The 21,582-nt window shown below is 49.0% G+C and overlaps 1 protein-coding gene across 1 annotated transcript in view; it reads left to right on the top strand.

Moving 5' to 3' along the window:
• LOC140418103 (sodium- and chloride-dependent neutral and basic amino acid transporter B(0+)-like) overlaps positions 1 to 21,582 on the top strand; it is a 226,446-nt gene that overhangs the window by 116,164 nt on the left and 88,700 nt on the right. Inside the window, exon 8 of the mRNA XM_072501522.1 lies at positions 15,842 to 16,070. Within this exon, the coding sequence (XP_072357623.1) occupies positions 15,842 to 16,070 (229 nt within the window). The remainder of the gene's footprint in view (positions 1 to 15,841; positions 16,071 to 21,582) is intronic.

Genomic DNA, 21,582 nt, shown 5'->3' with positions numbered 1-21,582 from the left:
CAGCCCATTAACCTCAATGAGACAATCTGCGGTAGCATACAGATGTTAGATCCAGGCGACAAAGAGTGTCCCAAACCCGAATGACTGCTGAGTTCCGCATTATACGTGATCCACCCTGTTGAACACCTTTTCATGTTCAAGAGACAGGAAGGTGCTTGACAGACCAGCCCTCTGGGAATGATGGATCAGATCCCGAACTAGGTGGATATTATCGTGTATTATTCGACCCGGGACCGTGTAGGACTGGTCAGGGTGCATTATGTGGTCCAGGCGGTGCCGAGGCGAGAAGACATTGCCTTGGTGAAGATTTTGTAGTCAGTTCCGAGGAGGGAGACCGGGCGCCAGTTCTTTAGCAAGCCGAGATCTTCTTTCTTGGGCAGCAAGGTGATTACAGCCTATGCCAAGAAAGAGGCATCTCCCCAGTTATTATACTTTCCCGTGGACCATGCTAGTCGCTCCATAGGATGTCCCAGAATGCCCTGAAGAGCTCCACAATTAGCCCAGTCAGCTCTGGGACTTGCCCCTGGAGAGTCTGTTGAGGGTATTGGTCAACTCCCCTGGCTGATAGGGTCATCAAGATTCACGGCACCCTCCGGACCACCTGTGTCAGGTCCTCCTACAAATCTCTGTAAGCATCCTCGCTGGATGAATCCGGACAGAAGAGGGCAGCGTTGAAGTTCCAGGCGTGGGACCTGATGCCCTCTGGATCCAAGACAAGGGATCCATAGTCAGCCAGCAGCGTAAGGAGCTGCTGACGGACCATGTTTTTTTTCCAGCGAGTTGAAGAAGGGGGAGCCCAATCCAGATCTCGTTGCGGGACGAGTTGCAGGTCCCGCAGTGCACCGTTCCTCTCTCTGTACACCAGCTGCAGGGCCGGATCCTCATCGGGCTGACCAAGATGTGATTCCAGGTCGAGCACCTCCTTCTCCAACTCCTCAACAGATGTGGCTTTGTCTCCCAGAGTGGTGTGGATTTCGTGCAGGAAGGACGCTGCACACTTCCCATTACGGAGGACCAAGAATTTCTGTAAACTGTAGAGTTCCTCTCTGCTGCCGTTGATTTTCAGGTTGGCTACGGACACCTTCATGTCAAAAGTATTGTGCTTGCATCACCACTTTAACTCACGGAGGGAGGGGAGGCAGATCTACCCTTCAACTCACTCAGGAGCCTGACGAGGAAGCCATTCAACACTTCGCAACCCCTTCTAAGATAACCACTGCTTCAAGAATGCGCGCCTCACCATTGCTAAACCCGGGCATCGAGGCAGGGAAGGTGCTCAGCCCAGCACATGATGCTGAGGTGGCAACAGGCCGGGTTTTACACAGTGAAGTGATGCCAAGCCCGGAGGTTTTGTTTCACCCTGACCAGTGGTTGGGGTATCTGGTTTTCAGGGATTTGGGGTTATGGGACCACCCCCTGCTTTAACGTCTTTGTGCTTCCGGCTGCATGGATGCTCTTCTCCCCCCTTCCTCGCCGGTAGCCAAGTTGATGGTTGCTGCCAGTGTGGGCTGCAGTTGGAGTGTTGGACGAGGAAAGTCTGTGGCTTTGGAGATGGGGCAGTTCTTGTGGACAGGCAGGCCACTGCACGCCATCTGAGGACCAGAAAACCCAGAGGTGGTCCCCTCATAGGGGAAATAAAAGCCACCCCCCTCTAAAACTGCTCCCGGGACAGGCGCACAAAGACCTGAGGTCAGGAGGAATAGATATATTGGAGATTTGACTCCGAGCAGGAACAGCGTCCCCTTGGTACGGACCATCCCCAATGGATGGGTGGGAGTGGAGCTCAATAATGATGAAGGGGAGCATATTGGATAGTATTAATCTCTGAGTGGTGGCCTCCACTGGGTCCACTGCCAAGAAGGTCCCACCCACCATGAGTCTCTTTTCCAGGGTAAGATGGACCGCCCGCTCAGTCGTGAGGAAGAATACAACCTTCCTGCATATTTTAGGGGCTACAACTTACGGCTGAGGGGGCTACAAATCAGGCCATGATCATCTAAACATCCGTTCGAGGAACGACTGGGGTTGTTGGCTCCTCGGTCATTGCCCGGACAGACGCCTCGATGGTCACGGTGGTTGAGGTGGGTGTAGCTTTCCCCCCCTAGTTGTTTTGTCAGTAATTTGAATTGTGAAGGTGCCATGGGACCAGGGAAGCCACCATTCCCACATGGGTGGCCCTGGAGGGCCCTGCCACAGTCGATCATATGGACGCCATGTAGGTGGTGCTACACGCTGCACTCAACCCAAATGATTAATATTGTCCTTATGGTGAAGGAACAGAGGGAGAGGTGGGGAGTGTGGAGATAAAGTTGTTGAAGGCACTCTTCCCCAAGTGTTGGAACTTTGGAACGTTTTGAGAAAAAGGGGAGGAAGAGAGTGTCATGTGAAAGTACCTTTAAGAAATGGATGTTTAAGCAATATACCTTTAAGAAAATAGTGATGTCAGAGAGGGTGGAGCTGAGCTCAGTTCGGTCATTTTGAGGTTAGTCCTGAGTTTTTAGTTTCAGTTTGAGAGAGCAGCTGGGAGTGTCTGTGTGTTTTGCTGAGAGCTGCAGGAAGGAAAAGAGCTGGTCTGGTGATTTCTGCAAATCCAAAGAATATAAATATATTGAATGTAACCTGTTGTGCTCCTATCTTTGAAGGGCTGAATTCTTTTGGATGTTTCAAGGAACAGTTTGCAGGATTAGGTAGTGTTGTATTATTTTTGGTGTTATCTTTGAAGTAAGGGGTGTTAAGCGATCCAATGTTTATTTAAAAGGTTAAGTTGAGTTCATGGAAGAAACATTGTTTTGTTTTAAAAACCACGTGTCCATAATTGTAAATACTACACCTGGGGAACAAGCCGTGTGCTTCAAAAGCAACAATACATTAAAGGGTGGGGGTTGGTTGAACTTCATGATACATTTTGGGGTTCTGAAAACACCTCTCCCACAACAATTGGGAGCTCGAGGGGGATAAAAGTCTATCTATTGGATTGACTTTTGTGAACTTATCCGGTGCGGTATTTTAGTTTAAGTGGGGAGTGTGTTGTGGACAATGGCTCTTTCAGAGACTCAGAAGTTTTTGCGGGTGGAGACTGTCACACGCAGTACCTTACCGTCAGAGACTAAAAGCAGACTGTTAGATTTGGCAAAAATATTGCAGTTAACATTACCTGACAAAATGCGAAAAGATGAGGTAATTATGGCGGTGGTTAAGCATTTAAAGTTGCCTGAGATACCGTTTGACTCATTGGAAATGGCAAAAATTCAGTTGCAAATTAAACAAATGGAACATGAGAAAGAATTAAAGCAGCTTGAATACAAAAGAGAGAGAGAGGACAAAGAAAGAGAAAGAGAGAGAGAGAAAAAAGAAAAGGAGAGAGAAGAAAGGAGAAAAGAAAGAATAGCCCAAGCAGAACAAAAAGAAAAAGAAAGGGAGATACAGATCAGGGAAAAAGATAAAGAGAGGGAGTTTGAACTTCAGAAAATGGCCATGAAACATGACAGTCTGTTAAAATTGGCAGACGTAAAGGGAAACGTACAGTTGGCTGATAGTGATGAGGATAGTGAGAACGAGCGTCATAGTCGAAGGCTTGGTGGGAATCTATTTAAATATGTCCAAGCATTGCCAAGGTTTGACGAGAAGGAAGTGGAAGCTTTTTTCATTTCATTTGAGAAGGTAGCTAAACAAATGAAATTGCCACAGGACATGTGGGTATTACTGATTCAGACAAAGCTGGTAGGTAGAGCTTGTGAAGTGTTTGCATCACGACCATATGAACTAGTGCCTGAAGCTTACAGACAAAGGTTTAGAAATTTAAGGAAAGAATTTGGTCAAACATACATGGAGTTTGAAAGGCTCAAACAGAGTAATTTTGATAGATGGATAAGGGCTTTGAAAATAGACCAAACGTATGAAGCTCTCAGAGAAATTATGCTTTTGGAGGAGTTTAAAAATTCAATTCCTGAAGTAGTGAGAACTCATGTGGAAGAACAGAGGGTTAAAACTGCGCGATTAGCAGCAGAAATTGCAGATGATTATGAATTAGTTCATAATTCAAAGATTGGTTTCCGAAATCAGATACAGCCGGTGAGGGACAGAAACTGGGGACATGAGAAATACTCAAGTGGTAAAGATAAAGGTGATCTGATGGAAGACAATAAAGAGAGTGTACCTCAGATTAAAAAAGAAATCCAGGAGGCTGGAAAAGAAAGTTTCAAATGGGTTCACTGTAATAAACTAGGCCCTGTAAAGTCACAGTGCTGGTGGTTGAAGAAAAGCACTGGAAAAGCTGATGTGGTAAAACAGGACAAGACAGTTGGATTTGTTAGAGTGGTGAAGGAAAGCCCAAGGGAAGCGAAGGAGGTGCAAACAATTGTACAGCCTGTTCAAGAAGTAATTGTTAGGAAGATGCCAGATGTCTTTAAAGAATTTACTTGTGTGGGTAAGGTTTACTCGTGTATCAGGAGGAGCAGGTAAAGAAGTCACAATTTTAAGAGATACGGGGCTCGTCAATCTTTAATGGTAAGAGATGAGGAATTATGTAGTTTGGGAAGAATGTTGCCAGAAAAGGTGGTGATATGTGGAATTCAGGATAAGAGGAGTAGCATTCCATTATATAAGGTAAGGTTGGAAAGTCCAGTGAAGAGTGGTGAAGTGGCAGTAGGAGTAATAGATAAACTATCTTGTCCAGGAATACAGTTTATCTTGGGTAATGATATAGCTGGATCGCAGGTGGGAGTAATGCCTAATGTGGTTGATAAGTCAGTGGAAAATCAGACAACTGAAGCGTTGAAGGACGAATATCCTGGGACTTTTCCAGATTGTGTCGTAACAAGGTCGCAAAGTCACAGGTTAAGACAAGAGGAGAAATCAAAGAGTGAAGATGAAGTTGAAGTGCAATTATCAGAAACAATTTTTGATCAGATGGTTGAAAAAGAACAAGAATAGGTGGAGGATGAGGCAGATATTTTTAGTTCAGGAAAATTGGCGGAGTTACAACAGAAATGTGGAGAAATAAAACGGATATATCAGAAAGCATATACGGAAGAGGAATCTGAGAGTATACCAGAGTGTTATTACCATAAAAGTGATGTCTTGATGAGAAAATGGAGACCTGTACACATGCAGGCGGATGAAAAGTGGGTAGAAGTTCATCAAGTGGTATTGCCGTTAGGGTGTAGAAAGGAGGTGTTGCAAGTTGCACATGAGGTACCAGTGGGAGGTCATTTGGAAATAAGGACAACTCAAGCTAAAATCCAGAAACATTTTTCTTGGCCTGGACTATAAAAATGTAGTTAAATTTTGTCAATCATGTCACACATATCAACTGATAGGGATACCTCAAGCAGTGATAAAACCAGCACCCTTAATACCCATTCCAGCATTTGAGGAACCTTTTACGAGGGTCCTAATTGACTGTGTAGGACTGCTTCCAAAAACCAAAAGTGGGAATCAATATCTTTTTACTATAATGGATGTGTCTACTAGGTTTCCAGAGGCCATTCCAGTATGTAATATTACAGCTAAAAGGATTGTGGAGGAGTTACTTAAATTCTTTACTAGATATGGACTACCCACAGAAATTCAATCGGATCAAGGATCGAATTTTACTTCAAAGTTATTCAAAGAAGTTATGGATAGCTTAGGAATAAAAGCTAGGTTTTGTGGACCGTATCAGATTAAAAGGAAATTAAGTGAGATGAATTATGTGGTAAAAACACCAGATAGAAGGAAGACTCATCGAGTGTATTATGTGAATATGCTTAAAAGGTACTTTGAAAGGGAAGGAGAGAAAAAGGAGGTTTTAATGATTCTAACTCAAAGTGATGAACCAAATCCAGATGACTGTGAATTTGACAAACCACAAATTAAACTGGAAAATGAGGATGTTCTTAAAAATTGGAATGAATTGTTAAGTTACCTTCCAGAGGGAAAATTAACTGACCTGAAAGAGTTATTGATATCACATGGGCAAGTTTGTAGAGATAAATTGGGAAGTACTAAAATGGCTATACATGATGTAGATGTGGGAAATGCTGTTCCGATCAAACAACATCCATATAGACTTAACCCTTTAAAATTGGCACAGGTTAACAAAGAGATTGAGAGTATGCTTAAAAATGTCATAATTGAAGTGGGTTGCAGCCAATGGAGCTCACCCATAATGATGGTACCTAAACCAGACGGTACCTTTTGAAAGGGCAATGAAGAATCCAGCACGAGTTTAAAGGATACAAAGTAATAACATTTATTTACTACAACATATATACATAACAGTAGCAGTAACTTCCCTTGCTACATACTCCTTCCTGCTGGTTCCTGAACTGGCCAGCTTTATTTATACTCGGAGATTACGAGTGGTTTCTCCGCCCCCCTCATTGGGGAAGCTCATACTCCCACAGGATTGTGGGACAGCCAATGGTAAGTAGGCAGGTTATAACATCCCTTCCCCCCAAAGTCCAAGGAATCCACCGAAGACCCTGGCGAAGGAGGGCGTCGGACTCGTTTGGCCGCAGGCCGGTCACCATTTGCACGCGGCGCTGGATCAGGCGGCGTGTAACGAGACGGAGACCGGCGCTTCCATGATGGACGGCGCAACGGTTGTACATCCACGGCCCGTGGACCCGAGGATTACCCCTCTGATGCATCCTGTGTCTCCATCTCGGAGTCAGAGTCTGCTGCCTCCGTCATGTCAGTGTCTCTGTCTCCATTCGGTCCCGTAACGACCTGCGCAGGCTTCGAGTGAGGCACCAGTGGAAGATTGTGAGGACTACCTTCCCTTGTCTCTGGTCTCTGCGGCTGTTGAAATGAGCTCCGGGGGCGGGGAATCTTTTGAGGGGATGGTCTTCTGGACCGAACGTGGTCTACATGTTTTCGCTGGAGACGACCCTGGGCTTGCACTTGGTAAGATATCGGGCCTGTTTGGCGAAAGATTACACCAGGAACCCATTGGGCACCACCGGCAAAATTCCGAACTAACACTGGGTCACCGGGCGCAAACTGCCGAATCGGCCGATGCCGAGAAAATCCCTGTCCCTGCCGTTCTTGTGTGCGGCGTACTTTTGCGCCAATGTCTGGGAAAACCATACTAAGGCGAGTACGAAGTCTCCGGCCCATTAGGAGTTCTGCGGGAGCTACCCCAGTCACTGCATGGGGGGTGGTCCTGTACGTAAACAAAAAGCGAGCCAGTCTCGTGTCCATTGATCCGGAAGACTGCTTCTTTAGGCCTCTTTTGAATGTCTGCACTGCGCGCTCTGCCAACCCATTTGAAGCCGGGTGGTAAGGGGCAGTGCGGATATGGCGGATGCCGTTAATCTTCGTGAACCTCGCAAACTCCTCACTCGTGAATGGAGTGCCGTTATCCGTGACCAGCACCTCGGGGAGGCCATGCGTACTAAACGATAAACGCATCTTTTCAATTGTTGCGCAGGACGTTGTCCCCTGCATCTGATGCACCTCTAGCCATTTGGACTGGGCGTCAATTAGTAGAAGGAACATGGATCCCTGAAAAGGGCCTGCGAAATCTGCATGCAAGCGTGCCCAAGGCCGCCCTGGCCATTCCCGGTGATGTAGGGACGCGGCCGGCGGAAGCTTCTGATGCTCCTGGCAAAAGGAGCAGTTTTGGGCCACCTTCTCATTGTCGGTGTCGAGGCCTGGCCACCAGACATAACTCCGGGCCAACATTTTCATTTTGGTCACGCCTGGATGCCCATTGTGCAAGTCTGTTAGTACCAGCTCCTGGCCTTTTTCCGGGACACACGCGTCCCCCACAAGAGGATGCCGTCTTCTACACTGAATTCTGACAGCTTGGAGGAAAATGCCCACAATTCGCCTGGGAGCTGTCTATGCTGCCCACCATACAGGACTATGTGCCGAACCTTTGACACGACTGGCTCCGTCTGGGTCCACTCACGGATCTGTGATGCCGTGACAGGCAAGGTGTCCATAAAATTTAGGGTTGCAACCACCTCACCGGTCGTGGGGGTCGACATGGGGCCGGTCGATAAAGGCAATCGGCTCAGTGCGTCGGCATTTGCTATCTGCGTACCTGGTTTGTGCTCCAGAGAATACTCATATGCAGCAAGCAACAAAGCCCAGCGCTGGATCCGTGCAGAAGCAATGGGCGGTATTGGCTTAACCTCTCTGAAAAGTCCCAGCAGGGGCTTATGATCAGTCACGATAGTGAAATGGCGGCCGTACACGTACTGGTCGAAGCGTTTCACCGCAAAAACCACTGCCAGGCCCTCCTTCTCGATCTGCGCGTACTTTTTCTCCGCTGCAGTCAATGTGCGGGAGGCGAAAGCTATCGGTCGTTTGGCCCCGTTCTCCATCTTGTGGGACAGGACGGCCCCAATACCATACGGGGATGCATCAAATGTGACGAGCAAAGGCTTTCCAGGATCAGAGTGGGTTAGTAACCCAGACGACGACAATTGTTGCTTTACCCGCCGGAAAGCGGTTTCTTGCGGCTGACCCCAAACCCAGGTGTGATTTTTCTTTAGCAGAAGGTGCAAAGGGGCCAGCGTAGTTGCCAGATTGCAACTAGATTGGGGAGGAACTTCCCGTAATAGTTTACGAGACCGAGAAAAGAACGAAGATGCGAAGTGTCAGTCGGGGTGGGGGCATGTTGAATTGCACGCACCCTCTCTGCGACGGGGTTCAGACCTTCGCGGTCCACCCGATAACCTAGGTAGACTACTTCCTTTGCCTGAAATACGCACTTTGTGCGACGTAAACGGACTCCAGCCTCCGAAAGGCGACTAAGGACAGCCTCCAGATTTTCCAAATGTTCCTGCTCCGACGTCCCTGTAATCAAAACGTCATCTGGGTAGACAGCCACACGTGCAGGCAGAGGATACTCCAAAGGGCAACCATGTATATTCATACAGGCCCCGGTGTGTATTAATCGTTACATATGGTCGGGAGGCAGGGTCCAGATCCAACTGCAGGTAGGCGTGACTCATATCTAATTTTGTGATCAAGAGTCCACCTGCAAGTTTCGCGTAGAGATCCTCTATGCGAGGCATTAGATATCGGTCGAGTCGGGAAACCGTATTCACTGTAAGTTTATAGTCGCCACACAAGCGAACTGTGGCATCTGGCTTCATTACAGGTACAATTGGTGCTGCCCAGTCAGCAAAACGGACGGGCCTGATAATACCCAAACTCTCCAAACGAGTGAGCTCCCCTTCTACCTTCTCGAGCAAGGTGTAAGGCACTGGACGCGCCCGGAAATAGTGCGGCGTGGCTCCTGGTTCAACTTGGATACGGGCTACGGCCCTTTTATTTTCCCCAAACTAGGCTGGAATACATCTGGGTATCGTCCTAGCACCTCAGACAACCCTTCAGAAACTGTTTGGAGGATGTTCTGCCATTGCAACCGCAAATGGCGCAACCAGTCCCGACCCAACAGGCTGGGCCCATGGCCGCGCACCACGACAAGTGGGAAACGCCCCTCCTGGCGTCCATAGACAACAGGGGTCATTGTAGTTCCTGCAATGTCCAGTGGTTCCCCGTGTAGGTGGCCAACCTGGCCTGTGAGTCGGTTAATGTAAGGGTCTGTATACCCTGCTTGATGCGGTCGAATGTCCTCTGGGCAATCACGGAGACCGCTGCACCAGTATCCAACTCCATCTCAAGCAGGTGGCCATTGACCCGTACTGTCACCTTAATGGGGGCCACACGGGGAGCTGCCACACAATGCAGCTGCAGGCAGTCGTCCTCCGTCTCCACGTCGTCAGGAGTAGTCGCCGCAGGTTCATCCACATGGAAGGTACGGCATCTGGGCTGGTCCCAGTTACGGCCCCTGGGCTGGTCCCGGTTTCGGTCGGAACGACGGCCCTCTGGCGCCCCAGGACCGCCGTCCGTGACGGGGTCGGCGCCTACAAGTCTGACACGGACATGGCTCCTCATCCATTGGCTCTGGAGAAGGCTCCCTTCGGGGAGGAATGTCCGACAGCCACTGGCGTCAGTCCAGACGCTGGCTCGCCCAAGGTACCGCAGGAGTGCGGGGGGACGTTTTCGGACGGAAGGGGTTGCGCCCCAAGGCATGCACTTCCATTCCCTGTAGCTCCTGTACTCCTCGCTCTGCACTCTCTCGGGACAATACTATTTGAATGGCCTGTTGAAAAGTCAATGTTGGCTCCGCTAACAACTTTCTCTGGGTGGCCGCATTGCTAATACCGCAAACCAAACGGTCACGTAACATTTCTGACAAGGTCTCACCATAGTCACAGTACTCCGTAATCCTGCGTAGCCTGGATAGAAAGTCAGCAAGGGATTCTCCAGGGGTCCTCTCAGCGGTATTAAACCGGCAACGCTGGACTATCGTGGACGGGGTTGGATTAAAATGTTGCCCCACTATATTCACAAGTTCATCAAACGTTTTGGTGTCCGGCGCAGCTGGGTACGTAAGGCTCCTAATCACCCCAAACGTATGCGGGCCGCAGGCGGTGAGCAATATGACCACCTGGCGCTCGTTTTCGGTGATATTGTTTGCCCGGAAATAGTAACGCATCCGTTGTGTGTACTGGTTCCAGCTTTCCAGCGCAGCATCGAAAACATCCAAACGTCCGTACAGAGGCATGGTATAATAGAAAACAACTTCCAACCTGTATCCAACAAAAATCCAGGGAGGTGGCTTCAGCAGTGTAGACAGCTATTCACTTTAACATTCGTCGCCAGTTTTGTAAGGGCCACGAAGAATCCAGCACGAGTTTTAAGGATACAAAGTAATAACATTTATTTACTATAACATATATACATAACAGTAGCAGTAACTTCCCTTGCTACATACTCCTTCCTGCTGGTTCCTGAACTGGCCAGCTTTATTTATACTAGGAGTTTACTAGTGGTTTCTCCGCCCCCCTCATTGGGGAAGCTCATACTCCCACACGATTGTGGGATAGTCATTAGTCCCCAGCCAATGGTAAGTAGGCAGGTTATAACAGTACCCAATGGTTGTGTGTGGACTATCGAAAGGTGAATGCAGTTACAAGAACGGACTCTTATCCTTTTGAAGGATTGCATTGAGAAAGTAGGACAATCTGCTTTTATTTCCAACTTCCAGACATGGAAAGAACATTTAAAACATCGTATGGAGTTCTTCGATCGACTTCAGGTGGCGGGTTTGTTGGTGAACCTAGCCGAAAGTGAATTTGGAGAATCCCGAATCACTTTCCTTGCGGAGTTTCCGATAAACTGAAGACGAAGGGAAATAATGCGATTTCTTAGCATGAGTGGATTTGATCAAACATTTGTGCAAATGTTTTGTGGCGTGATTGCTCCACTGCTGGACTTGCTGATGAAACGTCAAAAATGTCAATGGATAGCGGACTTCCAACAGGCATTTGACTGCCTGAAAGCTGTGATCACCAATGCTCCAGTATTGGAGAATTGCAAGGGACTCTGTGGTCAGATTGAACAAAAGTATCTAATTTGAAGAGAAATGCTGAGGAGTAGAGGAATGAATGGATCGTGCAGAGACTTTCTTGTTCAAAGAGACTGTCAATCGAGAAGGTTTTCGGTTGGAGGAAGTAAACCGGGAAAGATGGACTTTATTCTTCGGCCTGTTTGCGTGTGTGTTTTTTTAAAACAAAAATGTATATTTACTGTGTGCATTTCTTAGTGGATGGTGCAAAAGTGAAAAATGAAACCATCTTGAAGTTGATGGGGTTTTTTTGGGGGGGAGGGGTCATGTGAGAGTACCTTTAAGAAATGGATGTTTAAGCAATGTACCTTTAAGAAAATAGTGATGTCAGAGAGTGGGTGGAGCTGAGCTCAGTTCGGCCATTTTGAGGTTAGTTCTGAGTTTTTAGTTTCAGTTTGAGAGAGCAGCTGGGAGTGTCTGTGTGTTTTGCTGAGAGCTGCAGGAAGGAAAAGAGCTCGTCTGGTGATTTCTGCAAATCCAAAGAATATAAATATATTGAATGTAACCTGTTGTGCTCCTATCTTTGAAGGGTTGAAGTCTTTTGGACGTTTCAAGGATCAGTTTGCAGGATTGGGTAGTGTTGTATTATTTTCGGGGTTATCTTTGAAGTAAGGGGTGTTAAGAGATCCAATATTTATTTAAACGGTTAAGTTGAGTTAATGGAGGAAACATTGTTTTGTTTTAAAACCACGTGTCCATAATTGTAAATACTACACCAGGGGAATAAGCCGTGTGCTTCAAAAGCAACAATCCATTAAAGGGTGGGGGTTGGTTGAACTTCATGATACATTTTGGGGTTCTGAAAACACCTCTCCCATAACAAGAGGAAAGGGAGAGAGGGAAGCACAGGAGGGAAGATGACGCTGGGGTGCAAGATGAACATGTGTCCCAGGTCAGGTGGAGAGGAGGGTGGAGATGGTGCTGATTGGCTGGGTTCTTCTGATATTGCGGGAACAGGGGAGGTTATCTTCTCTCCCCCTTGACTCGGCACAGGTAAATAACAGGCGGGAAAAAGAAACTGCCGCCTTAAACTTGAGCACCAACCTTCCGAAGTCTGTTGTTCCTCCTTCTGGGCTGGGGATCAAGCATTGCTTGCAAGCCTCTTGAAGCATCAGGCCCCAGGTTTTGAACACCACCCAAGAAGTTTGTCCAGCAGCAGAGGCAGCACTGGTCTCCTGCTCCAAGTGGATACAATCACATTACTGGGCCCTGTCGCGTAGGCTGCTCGCAGACCGTCTGGAACAATCTCTCTCCAACAATTGGTTTTTATTTTCCCACTTTCCAAAGAAAAAAATAAAGATTACTCTTTTCATAACCTTTGTAACAAAAGAAAATCCAGAAGAAACTCCGAGAGCTTCCATCTTCCAAACCTTGACAAAAAGACAGTTTAACAGCAGCAGCTCCATGGCTCAATGTTTCCAAATATTTCAGTTTAAATGGATTCTGCGACCCTGAGGTACCTTACTGATGGCAAAGATACTGCAGCTGAACGTAGCACATTAGAAAAGGTGGCTCTCTTTGGCGTGTATGGGGATCAAACCCACAACTTGGCATTATTAGCTCCACACTCGAACCATTAAAGGATTCAGAACTTGACTCCAACTATTTTGTGTGAAAACCAAGTAAACCACACTAAAATAACTGAGGGGCAAATTAAAGGGGCAGCCCCTTAAAGGGACACTGCCTGAAACAAAAACAAATCGCAAATAAAACTTAACATCAAATTGAATTCTGATTAAAAAGGCCAATAAAGGATCCCAGACCCCACAGGCCACAATGCACAGAAAGCCTCAATGGTACCGTGGACACTGCATGCTCCCCACTCCGGGAACACCCGGCTGTGAATGTAGCTATAGTAGAGGGTCAAGCATTCGGGTTGGACCAACCCTCAGTCGCCCGCTGCCTGGACCTGTTGATTGAAAGTTTGCATAAGCCCAGGAGCAGATATGGACGGTACGGTAGCACAGTTGGTAACACTGTTGCTTCACAGCTCCAGGGTCCCAGGTTCGATTCCCGGCTTGGGACGCTGTCTGTGCGGAGTCTGCACATTCTCCCGTATCTGCGTGGGTTTCCTCCGAGTGCTCTGGTTTCATCCCACAAGTCCCGAAAGACATGTGATTTAGTAATTTGAGCATTCTGAATTCTCCCTCTGTGTACCTGAACAGGCACGGAATGTGGCGACCCGGGTCTTTTCATAGTAACTTCATTGCAGTGTTCATGTCAGCCTATTTGTGACAATAAAGATTATTATTATTATTATTAGATTAACAAGGTCATCCTCCTTCTCCCCTGCCCCTCTCTGGACCGGATGCCCGTTGATCAGGAAAGTGGGGCTTAAGTGCAAACAAAACTGTAACAAAGTGTCTTTCAAACAACTAAAACGGGGCTCAGAACCTGCTTTCAATCAGTGGCACTGACTTTTAATTTAATTGGAACAAGTTAAGGAAGGATCAGTCGCATTTCAGGCAAATGTCTGCCTTTTGTGGCAGGCAAGGCTGATTCCAGTGAAACCTGAAAATAGCATGACAAGAACATTCCTAGAAGATACCCTCATTCTCCCAAGTCACAAAGGCTGCAGAGTTTACAAGCCTTCCATCAGCCACAATCATTAACCCTGTGAGGAATGGTTACTGCACCTTTAATGTAATGATCCCTTTAAGACCGGATTTGGAACCCAGGGGGACTCCGCCTCCGGCTCCACCCCCCAGGGAGCCATATATAAGGTAATGTCCAGTGGGCAGTGTGCAGTGAGCACACTTCTCGTTAGCTGACTGGTTCTCTGCTAATTAAAGCCTTTATATTACCAACCATTTCTCTCGAGTTGTAATTGAGGGTATCTCAAACACCAACACTAATTCCTGACAGTCAAACTTCCCTGACAAGCGATTTTGAACTTCATGCAGCGAAACCCCTTTGTCCTCACAGTGCTGCCTGAGTGTAGGGTTCAACTCACACTGCAGTCATCCTCCCTCCAGTGAGAGGGACTTCATGCCTTCTGAAGCGGAGATGCAGCTCGTTCCAGAGTCCCCCACTTTTTCCTTCCAACCTGGCCGCTCATGGAACTACACTGTCGCACCCCACTGCTGACCCTTTGTATTCACCTCCTTCACCCACTTTCCAGCTCCCACCATGGAAAGACACTCCTTCAGTGACAATTTGGTCACAGGCCCAGCAAGGAGCACACCGGAAGCATTGCCGACATGCCAGCCTTCAGACCCCCTTAAAGCAAGGGACATCCCAACATGAAGGATAGTTAAGACCTGCGAGTGACCCCTGACCCCAGGTTTGCGATACTGAAACCCGAACCCGGCCTCGAGTTGAATTTATCAGTGTCTCTCTGATACCCCCAGAGCTTTCAACGCCCTGGAGGATGATGGCTGACTGAGCGCTCCCTTCCGAAATCTGCTCACTTCCGAAATCTCTTTCGGAGATGGGGCTGCCAGGTTCACGTTTATAGAATGCTGTTCGAAATGCCGCTGACACAGGGCAGCATGGTGGCACAGTGGTTAGCACTGCTGCCTCACGGCGCTGAAGTCCCAGGTTCGGTCCTGGCTCTGGGTCACTGTTTGTTTGGAGTTTGCACATTCTCCCCGTGCTTGTGTGGGTTTTACCCCCACAACCCAAAAGACGTGGATTAGCCCCTTAATTGGAAGAAATGAATTGGGTACGCTAAATTTCGAAAAAGAATCAAATGGTGCAGACACGACATCACACCAGGACCTGCTGAATATTCAATGAGGAAGGTTGTCCCGGAGTGAGTGCGCGTGCTAATATATTAAAATGAGTTTCCCAGGCTCCTGCGGTGTGTTTCATGTCTCTCCACCCCCATGCAGGGTTGAGAATCGGGAATCATATTCTCACCGGGGAGATTCACGCTTTCCGATTGTCTCACGATTTTGCACCCATGCCACCGATTATGCGCATGGCTAGAATGGGCTCAAAGTCACCCCGGTAGTTTTAACATAGAAACGTAAAAAATAGGTGCAGGAGTAGGCCATTCGGCCCATCGAGCCTCCACCACCATTCAATGTGATCATGGCTGATCGTGCACATTCAGTATCCCACTCACGCTTTCTCTCCATAACCCCTTAATCTCTTTAGCTACAAGGGGGCCATGTCCAGCTCCCTCTTGAATATATCCAATGAACTGGTCCCATTGGCTTTCTGTTGTGGACAATTGCACAAGTTCACAACACTCTGAGAGAAGAAATGCTTGTTCCCCTCAGTCCTGAATGGCTTACCCCTTATTTTTAGGCTGTGACCCTGAGTTCTGGACATCCCCAACATCGGGAACATTCTTCCCACACCTAGCCTGTCCAGTCCCAACAGGATTTTATATGTTTCCATGAGATCCCCTCTCTTTCTATCAATAGAATGAGTTGAAGTGAAATCTACCCGTGCTGATGGATTCTCCATTTTATTCACCAGGTCTGGAGAGATGCGGCAGTACAAGTTTTCTTTTCTCTCTCAGTGGGTTGGGGCAACATCATCACATTGTCATCCTACAACAAATTCCACAACAACTGTTACCAAGACACCATCATTGTCTGCGTTGTTAACTGTGCTACGAGTGTGTTTGCCGGATTTGTTATCTTCTCCGTCCTTGGACACATGGCTCATGTACAACACAAGACCGTTTCAGAGGTTGCACAGTCAGGTAAATGCAGAGATAAATTCACCGTCTTCTGTTAAAATGTTTCTGAAGCTGCGAGAAAATCTTTCGGGTATCACAATCTCAGGCTTTCCATTCTGTTGGTAAAATCTGGATCCAATCATTTGGAGCCGGAAATAACTCTCTTTACTAAATAGAGAAGGTGGATCCTAACGTCATTCAGTGTGAGATGGACAATATTGCAGTGAATAAAAGGACAGTCTTAAATTAGTTAGGTAAATTAAATGAAGAGATGTACAGTCCATAATGTGATCAAATTTTGCATTGAGCGTGATTTTCCCAGCGTGTCACGCCCAGCTCCGGGTGAATCGGGAGAGGCCCAGTTCGAGCTCCCTGCTGGGCACAAAACTTTACACAAATTACTTGACTCGCAGCGCCTGGCACCCTGTGCGACCAGGATCACACCCGAACTGTGTGTGATCCATATAATAATATTTAAATGATTCATTAGGCTTCTTTAAATATTGTCATCCGACAATGTGGTAGTATGCATTAGGGGTCATGTGGGACTGTGAAGCCGTGATGTCATTGGCTGACAGATCCCGGGTCCTGGTTGGCCGTTGACCTCTAGCTCCGCCCTGAAGGCGGAGTATAAGAACCAGGAGTCCTCCCCCGCAGGCAGTCTACTACTGAACTGCGGGGGTACAGTCACGCTTAATAAAGCCTCATCGACTTCACTCTATTCGTCTCTCGGAGTCTTTGTGCGCTACAGACAACAAATCCACAACAACTGTTACCGAGACACCCCTGAGATGGACTGAGGAAATCTATTAAAAGGTGTGATCGTACATAAGCAATGAACAGTCTTAAAAAAATTATTGCATAGTTCACAGCAACTGTACATTCCTTCCCCCAAAAAGAACATCAGACAAGCATGACTAACAAAGGAAGTTCAGGATTGTGTTGATCAAAAGAAAAGGCTTATATCGTTGCCTGAACTAGTCGTAAACCTGAGAATTGGGAAGATTTTCGAATACAGCAAAAGAAGGCCAAGAAGCTGATCAAGAAAAGGAGTTTGGAATATGAACATAAATGAGCAAAAATCATAAAAACAGGATGTATAAGCTTCTACAGGTAATTAAAACGAAGCTTTTGGCTAAGACAAATGCAGTTCCTTTACAGGAGAATTTATAATGGGAAAGAGAACTGGCAGAAAAGATAAATGATTACTTTGTGTCTGTCTTCACTGAGGAAGTTGCAACAAATCTCCCAGAACCATACATCCGAAGAGCTCGGGACAAGAAGAAAATTAAGGATATTTGTATTGGTAAGAGGTTTGTGAGGGGAAATTAATTAATCTGAAGTTTGACAAGTCCCTGGGACCTGATGTTCTGCAACCCAGATGTGTTGAAAGAGGTAACCATGGTGATAGTGGATCTCCATCTGTAGATTCTGGAATGGTTCCTGCAGATTGGAAGGTAGAATCTGTTATAAAGTGCGTTAAATGGACACGTTGATTTGAATAATCTGATGGGAAAAAGTCAACATGAATGGGAAATCATGTTGGGAGTATTTTGAGCGTGTTACTGACAAAATTGATAAAGGGGAGTTGGTGGAAGTGGTATACTTGGATATTCAGGAGGTCATTCATGTGTCGGCAGACTGTGGGGTACTAGTGGGGCAACACAGGGAAATCAGTACATGGGCCTTGATGCACTATCAATTACCACAAAGACGAGAGTAGTGGAAAAATCGAGGCTTTATTGATCAAAGATGTTGTGCCTCCTGTAGCTGGAACCAGAATGGCTGCAGTACAGGCGAGCACACACATTAAAACGCCGCCTACTGGGCGGAGCCACCAGGCAGGGATTTACCCATGTACCTCTACTATATGTGTCTTACCGTAATACATATAATACAGCTAGTGGTGACTACCACATTCACCCCCTGTTAAAAAAGAGTCCGGCAGGGGTGATGTAAAATTTTTTTTTACAAGTTCAGTCAGTCGGGGGCCTTGATCCGCCTCTGTGATCGCCTCAGTCCTAGTGGTGATATGGGTGCCATCTTGGTCACCGGCGACTCCGGGAGCATGTTGTCCTCGTCTTCGTCACCCCGAGTGGAACCAATGGGAGGACGGATCCTTCTGGGGTGGAGGCTGCGGTGAGGTTCGCTGGGGGGAGGGTGAGTGGCGCAGGGGTGATTGAGGCAACCGGAGATGGGGGTTGAGGGGGGTGTCGGGTCAGGGGCCGTAGGTGGGGATCCAGCAGGTGCCAGGTCCAAGAGGGAGACTGTGTCCTGGCGCCCGTCGGAGTGCGCCACGTAGGCGTACTGCAGGTTTGCGTGTCGGAGGTGGACCCTTTCAACCAAAGGGTCCGACTTATGGGTCTGCACATGCTTCCGAAGGAGGACGGGTCCAGGAGCTGTCAGCCATGTTGGGAGCGAGACCCCGGAGGTGGACTTCCGGGGGAAGGCAAAAAGACGTTCATGGGGGGTTTCGTTCGTCGCGGTGCAGAAGAGCGATCGGATGGAGTGGAGCGCGTCGGGGAGGACCTCCTGCCAGCAGGAGACCGGGAGATTTTTAGAGCGCAGGGCCAGCAGGACGGCCTTCCAGACCGTTCCGTTCTCCCTCTCCACCTGCCCGTTTCCCCGGGGTTGTAGCTGGTCGTTCTGCTTGAGGCAATGCCCTTGCTGAGCAGGAACTGACGCAGCTCATCTATCATAAAGGAGGATCCCCGATCGCTGTGGATGTAGGTGGGGAAACCGAACAGAGTGAAGATACTGTGGCGGGCTTTAATGACCGTGGCAGAAGTCATATTGGGGCATGGGATGGCGAATGGGAACCGGGAGTACTCATCGACCACATTCAGAAAGTACGTGTTGCGTTCGGTGGAGGGGAGGGGCCCTTTGAAGTCCATGCTGAGGCGCCCAAAGGGGTGGGAGGCCTTCACCAGGTGCACTCGATCTGGCCGGTAGAAGTGCGGCTTGCACTCTGCGCAGACCTGGCAGTCTCTGGTGACAGTCCTGACCTCCTCAATGGAGCCGGGCAGGTTGCGGGCCTTGATGAAGTGGAAGAACCGGGTGACCCCCGGGTGGCAGAGTCCATCGTGGAGAGCCCGGAGTCGGTCCACTTGTGTGCTGGCACATGTACCGCGGGAGAGGGCGTCAGGGGGCTCATTGAGCTTCCTGGGGTGATACAAAATTTCATAATTATAGGTGGAGAGCTCAATCCTCCACCTCAAGATCTTATCGTTTTCGATCTTGCCCCACTGTGTATTATTGAACATGAAGGCAACCGACCGTTGGTCATTGAGGAGAGTGAATCTCCTGCCGGCCAGGTAATGCCTCCAATGCCGCACAACTTCCACAATGGCTTGGGCCACCTTTTCGACAGAGGAGTGCCGAATTTCGGAGGCATGGAGGGTGCGGGAAAAGAATGCCACGGGTCTGCCTGCCGAGTTGAGGGTGGTGGCCTGAGCTACGTCCAATGCATCGCTCTCGACCTGGAAGGGTGGGTACTCATCGACCGCGTGCATCGTGAACTTGACTGTTCCCTCGCGGTACACCCCGTTACCCAGAAAATCTCCCTGGCGGGGTGATGCTTCGCATGGTGGTAAGGGTTTACAAGGCTGGTCCTGGGAGGAAAACGTTCGCATGTTATTACAGTATGTACAAGGTTTTTTTTCGTTTCGAACTATTTACAGTAATCGTCAGGAGAAAAAGACAAAATGTTCTCGTTAAAAGTCCACATATTGTAGTGTCGTCCGTGTCGATCACCTCGGCCCCGGTGGTGGTGGTGGTGCTTGTTCCGGTGTTGTCGTCTCCACGGAGCCTTACGGTTTCAGCTTGGGCTTCACTCCTGGTCGGGCCTGGGAGGAGGACCGATCCTCCTGGGAAGGGGCGGTCGCGGGGTGCGGCGGTGGCAGGAAGGGGGTGATTGGTGTCGGGGGGGTGTGTGTGTTACCGGCGGGCGCCAGATCTCGCAGGGAGACAGTGTCCTGTCGGCCGTCGGGGTACTCCACGTAAGCGTACTGCGGGTTCGCGTGAAGGAAGTGAACCCTTTCGACCAACGGGTCCGACTTGTGCGCCCGCACATGTTTTCTGAGCAAGATGGGTCCTGGGGCCGCCAGCCAGGTTGGCAGCGACGTTCCAGAGGAGGACATCCTGGGGAAGACAAGGAGGCGCTCATGAGGCGTTTGGTTAGTGCGAGTACACAGTAGTGACCGGATGGAGTGGAGGGCGTCCGGGAGGACCTCCTGCCACCGTGAAACCGGGAGGTCCCTGGACCGTAGGGCCAGTAGGACGGTCTTCCAGACCGTGCCGTTCTCCCTCTCTACTTGCCCGTTCCCCCGGGGGTTGTAGCTGGTCGTCCTGCTCGAGGCTATACCGTTGCTGAGCAGGAACTGGCGCAGCTCGTCACTCATGAAGGAGGACCCCCTGTCGCTGTGGACGTATGCGGGGCAACCGAACAGTGTGAATATGGTGTTCAGGGCTTTAATGACTGTGGCCGCGGTCATGTCAGGGCAGGGGATGGCGAATGGGAAGTGGGAGTACTCGTCCACCACATTAAGGAAGTATGTGTTGCGGTCGGTGAAGGGGAGGGGTCCTTTGAAATCCAGACTAAGGCGTTCAAAGGGGCGGGAAGCCTTAATCAGGTGCGCACCATCCGGCCTGAAAAAATGCGGTTTGCACTCTGCGCAGATGTGGCAGTTCCTTGTGACTGTACGGACCTCCTCCAAAGAGTATGGGAGGTTGCGGGACTTAATAAAGTGGTAAAACCGAGTGACCCCCGGGTGGCAGAGGTCCTCGTGGAGGGTTTGGAGACGGTTAATTTGTGCGTTGGCACATGTGCCGCGGGATAGGGCATCGGACGGCTCGTTCAGCTTTCCGGGACGATACAAGATCTCGTAGTTGAAGGTGGAGAGCTCGATCCTCCACCTTAAGATCTTGTCGTTTTTGATTTTGCCCCGCTGTGCATTATCGAACATGAAGGCTACCGACCGTTGGTCCGTGAGGAGAGTGAATCTCCTGCCGGCTAGGTAATGCCTCCAATGTCGCACCGCTTCCACTATGGCTTGGGCTTCCTTTTCCACTGAGGAGTGGCGGATTTCTGAAGCGTGGAGGGTTCGGGAGAAAAAGGCCACGGGTCTGCCCGCTTGGTTAAGGGTGGCCGCTAGAGCTACGTCGGAGGCGTCGCTCTCGACCTGGAAGGGGAGGGACTCGTCGATAGCGCGCATCGTGGCCTTTGCGATATCCGCTTTGATGCGGCTGAAGGCCTGGCAAGCCTCTGTCGACAGAGGGAAGGTCGTGGTCTGTATTAGAGGGCGGGCCTTGTCTGCATACTGGGGGACCCACTGGGCGTAGTATGAAAAGAACCCCAGGCAGCGTTTTAGGGCTTTTGAGCAGTGCGGGAGGGGAAATTCCATGAGGGAGCGCATACGTTCGGGGTCGGGGCCTATTATCCCATTGCGCACTACGTAGCCCAGGATGGCTAGCCGGTTGGTGCTAAAAACGCACTTGTCCTCGTTGTACGTGAGGTTCAAGGCTTTAGCGGTCTGGA

The sequence above is a fragment of the Scyliorhinus torazame genome, chromosome 5 (genome assembly GCF_047496885.1).
Source record: "Scyliorhinus torazame isolate Kashiwa2021f chromosome 5, sScyTor2.1, whole genome shotgun sequence".
NCBI classification, from domain to species: Eukaryota; Metazoa; Chordata; class Chondrichthyes; order Carcharhiniformes; family Scyliorhinidae; genus Scyliorhinus; species Scyliorhinus torazame.
This window is presented reverse-complemented; position numbering and strand designations above follow the sequence as displayed.